General features: G+C 44.3%; 1 protein-coding gene across 1 annotated transcript; it reads left to right on the top strand.

Annotated features, from left to right (window-relative positions):
• The first annotated feature begins 9,602 nt into the window (after nt 1-9,602).
• On the top strand, nt 9,603-10,731 carry KCTD12 (potassium channel tetramerization domain containing 12). The gene has a single exon (XM_050914950.1). The coding sequence runs from the start codon at nt 9,645-9,647 to the stop codon at nt 10,653-10,655; it is 1,011 nt and encodes a 336-aa protein (XP_050770907.1). The 5' UTR covers nt 9,603-9,644; the 3' UTR covers nt 10,656-10,731.
• Nucleotides 10,732-17,355: the final 6,624 nt, after the last annotated feature.

The following is a 17,355-nucleotide window of genomic DNA, read 5'->3' as shown; positions in this document are numbered from 1 at the left end:
CACTCAAAATGAGATGCAGGACCAGTGAATGGAACAAATCAGGTGTTAGCTCAAGCTGGTGTGATCTGTAAGGTTTAAATGCTCAATAAGCTTACTGACAATACCCGGCTGAGATTAGTAAACCAAATTTTATTCTTCACAGAGAAAGCACAGTATCAGCAAAACAATTCTTGCTCAGTGGATGGGAAAAAAAAGGTTTTATGCAGAAGAATAAACTACATGAAGCAGAGAAAAACTAGTTGGGCCGTGGTTGTACAATCAGTTTTACAGAGTGTCAGTCATTATAATACGTATAGATGAGATTATCTTGATGTTTCCCAACCTGTATATCAAATATATATTGCTGGAATGTACTTAGCTCACTTCTGAAGAGCTCCTGTGGGTAACATAGTTACTAATACTAAACATAGTTACAAATATTTTTCCTTTCCTCTCCATTCCATTCATCTGCTCCTCCAGTCCATCTTACTCCTGAGCCCAGCTCTGGATGCGTGATGTGTACTTAATTTGGCACTGTTGATAATCTGGCCTCTTGTACCTGCAGAGATGCCAACTCTTAGGGTTGTAGGTAAGCACCTCCTCTGGCTTCCCAAACATTTTTTTCTACTACAAAGCAAAAAAACCCGAACAGGTGCATTGAATATATTCAGCCTGGATGACGGAAAAAAGCACCAGTACAGTAAAAGGAAGAAGGTAGAGTTTTCTTGGAGAAAGTAATCAGAACATGCCCTACTAGTACATCTCCTGTTGTCAAATGGCAGTGATCCAAACATCATCTTTTTCCACTAGAAATCAAGGGGACAGCCACATCAGCCTTGACCTGAGGACAGAGGCTGAGAGGTTGAGAAGACAGAGCACCTGGGTAGGTTACTGATGAGTATTTTACTGTTTAAAGTCACTCCACTATCAAACAGGTCTGAATAATCACCTTTATTATCTATACACAGTATCAAAGACCTGGCTACGTAGCTATTGTACTTCTCTGAAATACTGAAAATATGTGCTTGAGGGCTCATAAAATACAGAAATAATTGTTCTGTACTTGTTTTTCTTTTCCTTAGCTATATATTTCATTTCTTCCCTTCTCCTCTTCCCTCTTAACAAGCCTTATGCTTGGCAATTTTAATTATTTCCTTTTTCGGACTGTCAGTCACAGACAGTGTCTTGACTTACAAAGAGATCTTTTCTTATTCCAGAAGCCTTTTTTGTCACTATGACTGCAGGCTTTATGCTTATCTCCTGCGTCTAAGATAAGCTCCCCTTTCACTAAGATCCATCCTATAATCTCAACCTATTTCTATGTGATTTAACCTTTTTGAGATTAATAGATTTTTCTGCTTGTTTTATTTGAAAGGATTTTATTTAGGGGACTCAGTTCTGATACAATCTAGACTCGTGGCATGCAGTTAAAAAATACAAACAATAATGAAGAAAGACTTCCATTTTCTGAGAAAGGCAGTTTGGCAAAAAATGTACATACACAACACACATGAAAAATTAAAAGGTGAAAACAAACAAAGAATTTCCTTTGCATGGGCATAACTCTTTCTAGGCTAGCAAAACTTTATGGCATATACTTCTGCATTTTCTTGTTGCAGATACAGGAAAGATAACTTCTGTGCTTAGTTCATAAGTAATTCATAAAGAATCTTTAATTTGTCAACAGCTTGCAGGTATACAAAGAGAGGAGAGCTTCTTAAAAATCTAGTTCCTATATTCTTGAGGGCTTAAAGCATCTGTAGGCTGCGGGAATTAAGTGGCTGTGATTTGTCTGTGAATTCAGACATTTGCTTCATTAAAACTTCGTTAAATCTAAACACTTACACTCTTCATTCCATATATTTCTTAAATGTCCTGACAATCTCTAAACACTTATTCTGTTGATATGTTCATTTTTAGTAATAATGTATTATTTATATTTACATACCTGACTGAAACCCCCAGATATTGTAGACAGATAGTATCTTACAGGAAATCCCTACAAAGCAGAGTGGTAATCCCTCTATGTAAACACTTGAAACAGAAAAGCACATTCAGAATTTTCTAGACACACTAATCCTATTTGGGCCTCCCTAACTAAAGAGCAAAATACACGCAGTGAACTTTTCTAAGAAGGAAGACAACCTTATCAAACTCACCTCCAAATGAACTGCAGCAACTCTCAGTTTTTCTTTACAGGTAAGAAACAGCTGCTTTTCATTACTTCGGGCAGTAACGTCTCATTAGCACTGCACGTCAGGAAGCTGGGGAACCATCAGCTACGCCTGATGAAGTTGATTTCAAGTTTCTTCGAGCTTGGCTCAGCCCAAGCAGAAAATCAAGGTGGGTTATGCAGTGGATAACGTCTAGGAGAAGTTCTGGAAACACTGCTGAGGATGAGGGCTGAAGGAAATGTTCTGGCAAACTCAACTTTGGCCCTGGCAGAGGCTGACTTCTGCTATTTCACTCCCTAGGCAGAGATTTTTGGCAGTTAGGCAGCAAATCATTTCCCCCGCCAATGTGTCTCCGTGACACATTAGTTTACGTGGCCGGTCAGGGAGGGTATCAGTGAATAGAGGTCCAGCATCTTGTTCTGGCATGGGTTGCACAGCTGAGATACACTGCCTGCAGGAGCTAAGAGTATCTAATTACAGCTTTTACTCACAGATGTCCCCACTGGCATGAACCCTAGTTATAACCATCAGTGACATGTACTTTGGCAAGGTCCTGACAGAATGGATATTTTCCAGGATGCCTGGAGCAGCTAAGAGCTTATGGAGCTGCACCCTCCACGCAGGAGGGTCTGCGCTCTGAGGCCAAAGGAGGAGAAACAAGTTTGAGTATACTAACAATAAAGGGTCTCTCTCTTTATGTGTATATAAATTGTTTTTCATCTTCCAGGTGGGAAGGTGAACACCAAGTCTCTAATGAGACTTCATTAATTTCATTTCAGTCTGTGTCAAGAGATGATGAACTCTGGTGGACAGATACTTAACTGTGGAGCCCAACAGAAAGCTGGAACCACCTCTACTGTACTCAAAGCATCCTTCAGGACTGATACCCTGGGAGGACGTGAGGAAGCAGGGGACTGTGAAACACTATACAAGCATTGTGAAGCCATTCATTTCTTGACAGTTTAATATTGCTCGTTAGTTTACATGGGCTGTGAAACAAGGAGGGTTTGACACCAATACAGCCAGTTCTGCCATCGAGGATATGAGCTTAGGTAAAAAGTGCTAGATTAGTGAATAGTATACCTCCAATAATCACACCTAAAACGAATACATACATATGAAACACACAATCACCAATATCATTATGATTAGCTATTTTACCTTTGAAGAATCACTCTGTTGAAAAGAATAATTATATCAATACATTTTGAATTCCTCTGTTAAAACACATTTTAGAAGAAAAGGTATAAGCAAGACCTGTAAATTTTGAAAATGTCATTAAAAGCATTTTCTCTTGGACAGAGTTCCTGCCCAGGAATGATACCACCCTTCTGATTAGCTTCTCAGAGGAATAGACTTAGGGACAATTCTTAACTTGCTCCTCTGCAAACCAATGTTCTTCTCTTTTGATTGTAGCTCCCTCCAAAAAATGTGCTTTTTCCCCACTAAAAACTATTCTGAAGCCTGACTGACTCTACAGGAAGGCAGGATGATAAGAAGTGGGAGTAGAGGTTGTTTTTAATAGCCTAATTAGCTAGATAATGAGTTGCATTTTCCCTATTAGGAGAAGCTCTTTTGCTGAATCCTCATACTGTCAAATTCTAGGAGATGGCGTAAGGCTGTTGATCCACGTTGACAGTTAATGTAGAAGATGGACGTAGTTTCCACTCACGTTTGCAAAAGTCTGGTTGTCTTTCTGTCGTTGCTGTGGTAGGAAGCTAGGTCAGAATGCTATTTATTCACAGATAGGAAAATCGCCAAGGGAAGATTTGAAGACGTGAATGAAACGTTTCACAAAGATACGGAACATTAATTTCAGAGAGCCAAGGCTCACAAAAAGAACCCTGATTTAAAACTGCTCCATAGAGGTTATGAGTAATTTAGCACAGGAGAAAAACCGTACATGTTGTGCATGAAAATACCATGCCACTACATATTATAAAATGCCATAGCTGTCCTCTGCTTTTTTGGTATCAGACAGAGCTGTAACTTCCTGATAATTAACCAAAGCAGGGAAACAGGAAATCAAGCATCACATTTTCCTAGATATCACCTGAAAAGAAGCAGCTGGGAGTACTTCCACATTTGGCATAAGGTGTATAGCCTCTTTTCTTGTGTCCTCCAAATTCAGTGATGCTTAAGATGTGTGTGGAAGGTGTCCCGTTTAATGGCTTTTCTTTACTGAGGCGGAAACACCCTGCATGTCACCATGACATTGAGAAGGTACCTTTTGTCTTCCAATTTTTGCAAAGGTGCTTGAAGGAAATTAATACAGGTCTGAACTTCCCTAATTGCTCACTTGATTATGTTTCTCAGCCACACTCTGTAGCTCTGTACCAGCCAAGGACATGGAATACACAGCTAATGGCTGTCCTCCCTCTCTCCCTCCCTCTCCCCCAGGCTCTGCAGAGCATTGCCCTCACAAAATTATTCAGAACAATATCTGTATCACACTGGCAGGAGGAAAGTGCCTGAGCACTTGATGACTTCCTGAGGTCCCTTCCAACCTGAATTATTCTATGATTCTTCAATATCTTTCATGCTTGAACACGTGTATTTTCATAGCAGCTGGACTTCCTAGAACATGCAGTTCCAGCTAAACATATTCAACTGTATATGCAAATACACAGGCAAAACAATCTCTATGAACAGATATTATCAGATATCACTTCACAGATAACATTCATTACAATTCACGAAATATGGAAATCTATGAATTTGTGTATTTGTGTTGTCCACCTATAGAGAGTATGTGAGACTGAAATTTGCAGAGAGCGAGCACTCTTTAGAAGGAGTTGAGTTCTTCTGTCTTTGGGTGGAATAATGCACAATTCAAGTTTTTGTCAACATTACTTGGTATCACTTGAGTATAATGCTGAGCCTGATAATTTCACCCTGAGCAATGATTCAGAAATGGGAAAGGTTTCACCTAATAGCCATCCATTGACTGTCAAAGTCAAACCTACAGAACTGCACACATTTTAGAGAGGATGTAAGTCCCAAAAATGTAACCAGTTCCCAACTCTTAGGCAATAAACTCTGCTGTGGGACTAACCATCCTCTTTTTCCTGCATACTTTAAGCAAGATTGTGAAGCTTAAATGAGCATATTTGAGCCTCCAGTTCAGTTTAGATCATTAACTCCTTTTGTTGGTTTTATGCAGGAGGCTAAATATTTCACTGAATTCAGTATTAAAAATTCAAACAATTAAGTCATATCTAATTAGGCATTTTCTAAGCAATATTATACCATTTCACACAATACAGACTGAAAGACAAAATAATAAATGCTAACCATCACTTTTAGTTCAGAACAGGGATAAAATGTGTTCACGCTTTGTGAACTTTCTCACGAAGAAGTTGAATATACCAATATAATAGTTTACATCTATTTTTTGTGACTGAAAAAACACAGTTTTCTCTTTATTATGTATCTTGGGTCGTGCTGGGAGTACTTTGTCAGCCCTTTGCATTTCTTAATTGCAATGTGGGTTTACTCCCACTAGGTGTTACCCTTCCTCTATAGTTTGTGAAGGAAACCGTCCTCCTCGAATAAACCTGGACCACCCGAGGGTACGCTATCGCAAATGCAAAATAGGGGCTCATTCTTCATCCCGTCGTGATGGAAACATCTTTCTAAATACCGACAGAACAAAAGCCCCCCCCCAAAAAAACCCAAAACAAAAAACCAAACCCCCAAGCCCAGTGTAAACTTCTCAAAATATTAAAAGAAGAAAGGCTGTTGGATCCCATTAAATTAAGCCAGCATGCACCCAACACGTAGCTAGTTCTGGTAGGCAGCTAATAGCAAAGACTGGAATGTGACCGTCTTATCTGAAGGAGCTATTGCTCAGAAATGTCATGGTACTGCACAGTCAAAGAAATTAAACTACACATTTATTGTCATAAAGCCTAGCCTGTCCATTAGACTGTATTTAATATTTAACGTCCTTTACGGGGGGTGTATGCCTTACAAGGCATTCTGTGGCAGCCTTGAATGTTACATGTACTAATATTTCACTGTCTCCCACACAAAATAAGAATAAACCACTGACATTATGACTGTTACGCAACCTGGTGACTGACACGTAAGTAAAAAATAGTTCACATGTTTACCCATTGTAATACCCCCAGATGAAGTCCAATTCTCCTCACTGGAGACAAATGTAGCCAAATGAAAAGAGAGAGGAAATGGAGAAGACACTAGCTCAATATTTTGTGAAAAGAGGAAAAACCTGTTAAAGAAAGAAATTACAATAACCAAAGCCTTGCAGCCAGGCAAAGTATGCTCGCTTGCATAAAGCAGCAGCGAGATGCCCAGAGAAGATAATTCTTCTGAAGAGAGGTCGCTTCAAACCAGATATTTCAGTGCTGGGCATGTTTTTAAGCCCAGAAAATGACAGCTGTCTCAGAGACAAACACTGCAAGCTGGGTCTTTGCCCAGGACTGTTGAACACTATCTTCCCATGAGAAGGCTCCTTGCTCCCTTTTTGAAAGGGAGTCGGGGGTCAGCTTGCACATTGGCACATAGGACACTGCAGTGGGACAGACTGGTTTGTACCCCTAAAGACAGACCTGCGACAGTGGCCCAAATAAGGTGCTTGTTACAGCTGTGTCCCCGTCCCCCCCCCCATAATGCGCATGGCTTTAGACATCATATGGTGCTGCACAGGGGCGTGGTGGGTCCTTCTCATCTGGCCTCCCACTAGATGATAGGCAGGTGGAGGTAAAGCTCTGGAGGGCCAGTGTCTGAAGGAGCAGCATAACTTACTCGTCTGGGAAGCTTCTGAAAACATGCGCTGGAAGACCCATTAAGCTCAGGTCTTACGAAGTCTGGTCTCAAATCTAACAAAGCTCAAGGCAAATAAAAAGCTCAAGTCTAACAAATATGTCAGTGCTATTTTTGTTAACATACATTAATACTCACCTAATGCCAGAGAAATTAAGCTTAACTAACAGATGAATTAAACATCCCATTTTTTCATATGGGAGCATTTGTAAGACTCACCTGCTGGTAGGTACAAAATCTTCCACTGCAAATTCTGCTATGAATAAGCGCCCGCACAAGCATTATATGATCTCATCTTCTGGGTGCACAGTTTAATCACAGTGCTCTCGACAGAGAGCCCACACTAGGCAAGTGGAGTTTAAAATACGGCTCTGTGGGAGGCTCTTGAGGTGGCTTCTTGCTAAGTATGGCCGGGAGCAGGGTGACGTGGGGGGAGGTGCCACATTAAGAGACTGAGACGTAAAAGTAACTCCATGAAACTGTCACCACCAAACCACCATGTGAAAATTTCATGTGCTTTTAGTCTGGTGAATTGACCCTAAAATAGTACAAGGGAAGAAAACAAAGATTCCCTGTGTGCTAGCAGATAAGTCACATTATTTTCCCTTTTTTTAACAGCGACAAACTCGGATGTTTAAATGGGTAGCAAATCAACTTCATTCATTTTATTTTTCCCTGATCTTTCAGAACTGTTTTCACCTCTCTCCTACACCCCTCAAAAAAAGAAGAAAGAGAGAAACAAGCTGCTTGTTACAAAATGTCAGCAAAACATCAGATTAACCTACTTTGTCATTTTGCTCCCAGAAATGAAAATATTTGGTGGTCAAAGTCCTGGCAGCTGGCTTTCCCACATGGAAAAAGTAATGTTCCGCATCTTTGCTACCCTACTCTTAGTCTTGTTCAGATTAAACTCCTGTAACTTCCGAGTCCGGTGCCCCAAGCCCACCCCATTTCCTTCCTTAGACCACAGCATCTTCCTGTCAGCTCTCCCTCGACAGATGGTTCTCCTTTGTCATCTACTCCCTTTTCAAAACTTCTATTTCTCAACTCCCCCTCTTCTTCCTCTTCTTCCTTTTCTTCCTCTTCTTCTCTTGGGCGAACTTAGCTTGCTTCTTGAGAACTAACTTGCCTTTCCTTCCTCTCCCATTTCTCAATTTCTAGAGGACTTCTTACCCCCTGTCTCTGCATCTTTTGATTTCTACTTCATGGACTAGTGCATTAGGGCATTTGCAGCAGGGTAGCCCAGAGAGGGCTTCTTTCACCCCTACGAAAGGAAGGCATTGACTGTTGCCTTCATACTCCTCAGACCTTCCTGTCCTTTCAGCTGTTCTCTCGAGGAAGAAAGCACACTTGGAACTCCCAGAGGAGAGCAACTGAGTATATCAAGGCAGCAGCTCTTTACTGTTGCTTGCAAAGAGACACAGAAATGTAGATGAAATTCAAGCAGAAGCCTGAAACATAATTTAAATGCTCTCTGCCAATGCATGTTAAATAGGTGCTTATGGGTCACGCAGATCCCGATGTACTTAATTAATCCAAATTGAATCTGAGCTGCAAGGGCACCCAATTACACACATATCCACGGAGACACGAGGAGCCAGGCTCGCACGGTAAAGTGCCACTTGACAGGCAGCGGGAGGGGACCCCATCCGCTTCGGGGTCCCCCTCGCCGCCAGCGCCTTCCCTCGGCCTGCGGGAGCCGAGCCCCGACGGCGGGGCACCCCCCAGCACGGCGCTCTCGGTGCCGCCCGCCGAGTCTCCCCGCAGGGATGCGGATCGGCGGGAGGTTTACACGGGGTCCTTAAGGGCGTTCAAAACCTGCGTAGTGAGGGTGTCTTGCAAGCCCAGAAACAGGCGGGGGACCCGGGTGAGGCGAGTGCGGGCAGCACCGCACGCTCGCGTTTTCCCCTGTGAAGGCGGCAGGAGGGAGGGGACACGGTTACCTCGTCGGGGGTCTCACTCGGCGAGGGTTTGGACAAGCCTTAGGAAGATTAGCAAGGGCACAGCACGGCTCCTTCGGCGGGGCAGTAGCGTCTCGCCGCTTCCCCGCTCCTGCACCTCGGGGCGAACGGAGAGGGCTTCTTGCCTGTGCAAAGACGAGACGTCTCGGAAAAGCCGGGGAGCCAGCCGAAGCCCGAAGGGGTGCCGGGGTGGGGGCGGCCCCGCAGCCCCCCCCCCCCCCCCCCCCTCGTGGTTCTACCCCCTCCGGCCGTACACCGCGGTGCCCGTCCACGGCGAGGAGAGCGCGGCGGGCGCGCACCGGGCGGGGAGAGGGTCCCCCCCGCAGCCGGCGAAGGAGGACCGGGGGAGGGGGGGGGGGAAACGACGACGACGAGGGACCCTGCGTCAGTGCAGGGCCGTCCCCTTCCTCTCCCCGTGCGCTCGGCTCTGCCTCCCGCCAGCCTCCCACGCCTCCCGCGAGGTGCGGCCGCGCTACATAAACACGGCCCCGCCGCCGCCGCCGGGGCTCTCCGCTCGCAGCCCGACGGAGGCGCCTGGCCGGCAGCGGGCAGCGGGGAGCGGAGCGGCAGCGGCCGCGCGGCTCCGGGGACAGACGGGGCGGGAGGCTCCGGCGGGCAGCGGCGGAGGGCTGCGCGCTTCCCCGCGGGCGGCGGCGGCCCCGCCGGAGCCCAGGCGGCCGGAGGAGGAGGAGGAGGAAGAGGAAGGGCAGCGGCTCCCCGCCGGCGGCGGGCTCCCATCGGTATGGCCCTGGCGGACAGCGCCCGCGGGCTGCCCAACGGCGGCGGCGTCTCGCCGGCGGCAGGGAGCGGGACAGCGGGGAGCGGGACGGCGGCGGCGGCGGCGGCGGGCGGCTGGTCGTCCTTCCCGGAGATCGTGGAGCTGAACGTGGGCGGGCAGGTGTACGTGACGCGGCGCTGCACCGTGGTCTCGGTGCGCGACTCGCTGCTCTGGCGCATGTTCTCGCAGCAGCAGCCCAGCGAGCTGCCCCGGGACAGCAAGGGCCGCTTCTTCCTCGATCGCGACGGCTTCCTCTTCCGCTACATCCTGGACTACCTGCGGGACCTGCAGCTGGTGCTGCCCGAGCACTTCCCCGAGCGCAGCCGCCTCCAGCGGGAGGCCGAGTACTTCCAGCTGCCCGACCTGGCTCGCCGCCTGGCGCAGGCTCGGGCCGCCGCCGCCCGCCCCGCCGCACTGCACCGCGACGGCTCGCTCTGCGCCGACGAGCCGCCGCCGCCGCCGCTCCTGGGCTACCTGGAGGCCGAGCCGCTGGAAGGAGGCGGCGGCGGCGGAGCCTCGGCGTCCGCCCCGTCGCCCACCGCCAGCCGTAGCCCCTCGGGCGGGCCGCTGCTCACGCCCTCGCAGTCGCTGGACGGGACGGGCGGGCGGCGCTCGGGCTACATCACCATCGGCTACCGGGGCTCCTACACCATCGGGCGGGAGGCGCAGGCCGACGCCAAGTTCCGGCGGGTGGCCCGCATCACCGTCTGCGGCAAGACGGCGCTGGCCAAGGAGGTCTTCGGGGAGACGCTGAACGAGAGCCGCGACCCCGACCGCCCTCCCGAGCGCTACACCGCCCGCTACTACCTCAAGTTCAACTTCCTCGAGCAAGCCTTCGACCGGCTCTCCGAGGCCGGCTTCCGCATGGCCGCCTGCTCCTCCACCGGCACCTGCGCCTTCGCCCCCGAGCAGGGCGGTCCGGCCGATGACAAGATCTGGACCAGCTACACCGAGTATGTCTTCTGCCGGGACTGAGCATCCGCCCGGCCCGTGGCGTGGGGATAAGGCGGCGGCCCCTGCACACCCTCACGCCCACGGTCCCCTCCCGGCCCGGAGGAAGGAGGATGTGGAGGGGGCTGTGTCCCCCTGCGCTTTCCTCACCCCGGTGCCTGCCTCCACGCACAAGGCGAGTCAGCCCCCAGCGCAGCCCCCACCCCTCCTGCACGCACCTCCTGATGGCCCCGGGGACGGGAGGTCACCATGTCGTGCCTCAGCCGCCATGTCCCTGCTTGACCACCACACCCCTGCTCAGCCACTGTGTCCCGGCTCGCACCGTCATCCTCCCTCCCATGCCTCCCAGTAGCTGTCTAGGTAGCGAGGAAGGAGAGAGGTAGCGGGAGTAGACAAATACCCGTCCCAGGAAGGCGTGCGTGTGCGCCCAGCCCCTGCCCCTCTCTGTGCACAGGAGCTGAGCGATAGCTCTGTCAGGGTGGGGTAGTTTAAAAACCACCCATTTAGGGGCTGAGGAACTTTTCAGTTGCTTTTCAGCAACTTCTGTTGAAGGTGGCATGACAAATGGCTCCTTTCTCATCCCCATACCCTTAAGGGGGATTTCGCCTTGTTGGGCAGACCCATAACGGTCTGTTTTATCCCCCCACCCCATCAAAGTGATGCCTGTCTGTGAAGGACCATCACATAGAAGTGATGCCTGACTATGAGGGGTTGGCACTCCGGCTCATACTTCATCTGTAGAGATGAGTAGTTTTGCAGGAGGCGTGTGTGTGGCCCTTCATGACTGGTTGCATCCGTCTCCCCTCTCTGCTCCCTATCTCTCTGAACTCCCCTCTCCAAGCTGTTAAACTGGACCAGGGCCTGCACAGCAGGCATGTAAGGCTGATGTGAAAGGACAGGTTCACTGGATAACCAACCATTTGAACTATAAAGTGTCCTCAGAGACACATGTTTATTCCCTCGAGAGGTCAAACAATGACGCTTTGAAAAATTGAAGTGCTTGTGAATCGTAACTTCCATGGGTGGCGTTAAGTCCTTATAATTGTCTTGAAGTTACTGTCTATAATATGCATAGAAATCTCAATGCATATTTCCTTAAACACCCTCAAAACGATGGGGGCAAGATGAAGCCAGGCTTGCCAGCGTGAAGGTAGGGCCTGCTTCCTGGGAAGCTGAAATCCTGTATGTTGACTTAATACAGATGTACATTATAAGTGTAATCAAACACTTTGTATTTTTTTTTCACTTTTTTTTTTATTTTACGAAAGTAAAGCACTCTGCTTGTTACTTTAAGTTTTGTCATGTTAGTGCTGTAAAACTTTGAAGCCAACAGGATTGACGCTGAAACCACTTTTTTAAGAACCAGTTTCTTAGTTTTCATGGCAGTACTACCAGGGCAATGACACTGCTGAGAGTTAAGTACCTTTCCTAGACAAAATTAGTGCTTCTTAGAAAGGATTAAGCCCTGTCCTTACAAAAACAAGAACGATGCCAACTTTCTTCAGGGGAAATTACCCCTTCTAAGTTGTATTTGGTTTGTGCTATCTAACAGTCTTTCTTTCCCGGAGGAGGCAGCCATAGCTTGCTTTGGAACAGACGATCTGAGCAGCAGGTTTTACGGTAGGGAAGATTGAGCAGCTCTTTCTAATAAATTTGTGAAGACTGGGGTACAAAAGCACTTTCCTTTAAAACCTGAACTTGATTTAAAAACCTGTATTTTCTGTTCAGACCTTCATGGAAAAATATCCTAAATGTATCCGAAGTGTTGAAGAGTTTAGTGGTACATATTAAAGGCTTGAAGTTACATTTTTAAAACTCTTGAAAAATAAATTGTTCTAACTCCAAATTTAGAAATACTGCTAGCACTTGTATTCTAACCAAAGAATTTCACAGTCGGGTTTTATTTTTAAAACCTTAATTCCTTTGAAAAGAGCTATAGCTACATATGTATTGAGTTGAGTTTCAGTGCTCAGTCTCTGTGTTCACCACTTGGTCTTTCATTATGTGCATGCACAACCGCATAAAACTGAAAATAATTTGCATCACCATGTTTTTTTTTTATATTAGCACGATTGTTTATCAATGTGATTAAACTGAAGGTGTGCATATGAAAGCGCTGGGTATTGTCCAGTTGTAGATAGTTGTATAATGGAGTATTTTTAAAAGGAGAGAAATGTATACCTGCCAAATTAGATGAGCAATAAGAGTGAGAGGCCAATACATCTGAAGACAGAGTGAAACCTGTTTGTCCTATGCCTTACTCCAAGATGATTTCTTTGTGCTTAACTTATTTATACCACAAGTGAAAGGACATTGATCACAGCTATTAGGTCTTTACAATGCCGTTCTCAAGAATAATGACCGTCTTTTTCTAGTTTCTGTTAAGTAATTCTGAAGTATGTTTTTTAAGATTTTGTATAAAATCAGTTTTCAGTAACGTGTTCAATTTCACTCTAGATAGCTTTCTTTTTTTAAGAATCTGGTAGCTTACTAAATCCATCATAGGAACTATGAATAGGGGCAGTTTTAAATTGAACTTGTGATTTAGTGTACATATATATACAGTATATAAACATTTTACACGAATCATTTAGTTTTTTAATCATTTTAGTGCTACGGAATTTCATAATATATCTAGCTGAGCATTTACATATTACGCTATGTACATAATATGGTAATGTTTTACTGGTTTCCTATACCTGTTTCTATGGAAAAACTGAATATGAGTATCAGCTTGTAAAACTGAAATCGATTACATATTTGCTTGAATGTGAATCATAACTAAACTTCCAGGTGGCTGAATGCATCTCTAAAACAAAGATTGCCTGTATTTTGATCACTGATGGGCTATCTGTTTGCTGGCAGATGATGCAGAAATTCTCATATTTTAAGTAGAAATGGGTGTAATAAAAACATAAACTGATGATTTTTTAATCTTTGTGTTTGTGCTAAAAACTCTAAGCGTTATTAGTATTAGGAAATGGGGCCCTTCATTTACTGATAACTCATGACATTTAGGCTTAAAATGATGGTACCATAAATGTAATAGTCATTTGATGGTTTGCCACAGAAGACGATATTTTTCTTAAACATTACTCAGTAATTTCAGTAAAATTTTTAAAAGGTAAAATGCCCAAGGCAAAGTCACTGAGTTTTGCTGTTCTCTTCTACGAGAGCTCAAAGAACGGATAAACACAATGACTGTGCTAACCTGTTGACATGCAAAAGGACAAAAATCTGAAGGCACAATGCTGGAGTCCTGTATACATTTTGTAGCTGTTGTTGTTCACAGTTCATGTACTTATGGATGAATGCAGTAGCATTTACAAGTGCTATTAAAAAAACAAAGGCAGTCTTTCTTTTAATCAGAAGTTAAGGCACAGGTCTTTTCAGTGATGCATATCATGAAGGGTGACTTTGCAGATGTTTGATAGGATGTTTATATTTTTATACATGTAGATAACGAGCCACTTATTCATTCTTATTTTCACATGTATAGCATTGAAAATAAAGATCCTCCTAGGAAAACATTGCATACCAGATTAAATTCTTGTTCTTTAAATATTAACTCAGTTGTGTGGTTTATACTGTCCTTTTTACTCTTGGTAAGGATGTCTTTAGCTTTGCTTTCTCTTCCACAGTATCATATTCATAACTTCAGCAAAGACTCCAAACTAATATGTAAAGCAGAAACATCGAGCAAAGAATATTATGTGTCTAGGGATCTCTAGTAACATCTGTGGCAAGATAAACAAAAATGTATAATGCTCAGACTGCATACTTTCCTTTTAAGTGTCACAGAGAATTTTTGTAGTAGTGGTCAATATAAATCAGTCCTCAGGAAACCATAATGATTAAACAGCTTAATTTGAATAGCAGAGAATAATTGTTGAAATAAAATGTTGATGTTTTTTATGAAGCCAGAGAATAACAACATTGGATATAGTGCTTATTTAATGAAAGAAACATTAATACCTAAGGAAATAGATGATCTGAGAGAAATGCATTTAGAAATTCTGTTAAGGAACAGAGGGGTGATCTTGTTAGCTACCCTGTGATCTCTAGTGAACTATTATAAACCTGATGGTTTATAATAAACCTTTGGTCAGTTTCATAGAAAATTAGTAATGAATTGCTAGTATAATCCACGTGTGTGAAGTGCCTGTATATTTAATAGATCTTTCTTGGGTAGCATGGTTATAATGCAAAGGAACCAGCTGAAGGAAGTTTAATCAACCATTTTTATTTGACGGCTTGATAGTATTTGAGAGCTTTGTTATCATGCAGTAATATAAGAAAGGAGGTTGTTCCATGAGCAACAAAACTTTGAGTCTGTCTTTCTGCAGGCTTAGGTCTCATTTCCTTTATACTACCACTTCAATTACTCTGCTCACCCCCGTCCCTTTTATTTCACTTCGACTAAGCAAAAGACAGCATGTTCTTTGGCAGAGCCAGCTTCTGCTATGCTGAAGGTTATGGCTGAATTCTACCTTTCTCCCTTAGTGAGCTACAGATTTTTTTTCCCTTTACCCAGCCAGCAGTATTCATGGAATTTGTAAGAACGTAACATCTGTGAGGTTTTTTAGTTCTTTCGATTGCGTTTGAAATTACCCATCAACTCAGAAGTTGTTAAGGGGGACAGATGTCCACCCAAATGGACAATGCAAGTGTATGAGCTGTATTTTCTTAGGAAACAAGGCTAACAACAAATTGCTGTAATTAATGTCTGGCACTGTCTATATAAAACCTTTTGTCAAAGGAGGACAGAGTAGTCCGAGTGTACTAAATCCCTAAAGACTGAGGAGGCAAGCAGTCACGCTTACTTTTGTGACACTGGCCAGTTAGCCAAACAAATGGGTGGACTAGAATGGCTTAAAAATATTTCCAGCCTCCAAATTTCTGCAGCGTTTCCAAGTGTAGCTTGAACAGCTTTGAGCCTTGTTACAACAGCCCTTCTTGGCTGCCTGTCTTAAACCCGTCTGTTGGTATCTTTGCAGGAGAAACTTTTTGTTAGGAGTATGGAGCTTTTAGGACTCCTTCTGCCCTTTTGGCTGGCAGAAATGGATCAAAATGTGCAGGAAAATATTTTCCAACGGCAAAATTTGACTCAGTTTCTTTATTATAGGAAATCTTCAGCATAGTTGTTAATGAAAAATTAGCAGAAATGCGTTATTTATTTAGAAAATACTAGCATTTAGTTTTATGACACTGAATGCTAATTTTGTTTTTCATTAAAACGAGCTGCATGTGTTTTTCCCCTTGCAGTGAACTGTACTAGATGTAAGGCTCTGCTGCTAAACAAAACTCTGATGTATGATCGCTGACGTATTAATACTGCCGTTGCAAGTAGTCTGTTGGAAATACGCAGCACAACTGCTGAGACAGTCAAAAATCATAGTCAGTCAAATTATCACATTTCTTCCCTGTTCCACTCTCCACTGTGTTCAAATTGGAATAAAATTAAGCTCTGTTATACATTTCTTGCTCTAAAGGTTTTTTAGCATGTACTGCGGAGTATTTGATACTTCCATCAAAGCTGTTGGCAACAGTGGGTCGGGGTTTTGAAGTAGATCTATTTCCTGGTGAGGAAATAAGAGCTGGGAAGAATCCTTGCACAAAGTGGGAGCAGCCTCATGCAGTTTTGGGGAAATTTCTTGGTATCACAAGAAATTCAAGATACTTTTCTGTCTAATCCAAACAATATATTCACATGTTACTCCTATCTTGCAAACCCAACCCCTCCTCGAAAAACTGTAGTCCTTGATGTCATTTGTTTGTTCTAGGTCTTACCTGATATCATCTGAACAAAAGAATTTTTTTTCTTCTCCTTCAAAAAAGCTCAGTGTTTAGCTGCTGGGAAATGACAATGTTAGCAGTACACCTTGGTTAGGGTGTGTTTAGCTGCTGGGAAATGACAATGTTAGCAGTACACCTTGGTTAGGGTGATGGACAGATGTGGGTTAATATTTTATCATCCTTTTTGATTCAACATAATATGAAAGGGAGGGAAGTTCATACAGGAGCGTAGAGGAATGAGCCAATGTGTCCTGTGATGTCAGTGTGCAGATGATGCCCAGCTCCATATAGCCTCTGACTTGGCTTTTGCAGCTTAACGATTTTCTCAGACTAGAATTTAAGTAAGTGTTAACTCATTGAAGTTCAGCTAAAGAGGATGAGAACAGCATATCTAGACTGCGATAAAAAAGCAGCTCCATTGATAAAGAGCACATGATCCATTATTTTCCTTTGTAATTTTGAGGTAAAGTCACAACCTTGGTTAGCTTATTGAGGAGCAGGCTGTGATGTAAAAAGAAAAAGTAAAGGAAAAGCTCTTTTGTCCAGTCCTCTCCTTGCACACACATTTTCAGGAGGGAATGCAGTGCTGGTGTGATGGGAATGACCTTTCTTTTTGGTTTCAGAGATAACTGCAATAACCCACAATGCTGCCACCTCAGTTTTGACTGTTTTTCTGGTCGTGACTGAACTTTAGGGTCACACCAACACTTAATAAACAGTCTTTAGCACAGCATATCGTCAAAACTATGTAGACTTCCGTAGATTTGGATGTAGTTTGGTTTTGACTCAGATTTTCCAAATAGCTTAGTGACAATCTCTCTCCTCATATTACAGCAAAGTCTGTGATTATTAGAAGCCTGAATTTAAAGTTTTCTCCTTTAAAAGGGCAGCGACTGTTCCAGGAATGTGACTCTCTCTCTTTTTTTTT

This window comes from Gymnogyps californianus, chromosome 1, assembly GCF_018139145.2.
Source record: "Gymnogyps californianus isolate 813 chromosome 1, ASM1813914v2, whole genome shotgun sequence".
NCBI lineage: Eukaryota > Metazoa > Chordata > Aves > Accipitriformes > Cathartidae > Gymnogyps > Gymnogyps californianus.
Note: the sequence above shows the minus strand (reverse complement) of the source record. Positions and strands in the feature narration are given on the sequence as shown.

Coding starts and splice junctions, on each gene's coding strand:
- KCTD12 (XM_050914950.1), top strand. CDS start 9,645: ATGGCCCTGGCGGACAGCGCCCGCGGGCTGCCCAACGGCGGCGGCGTC.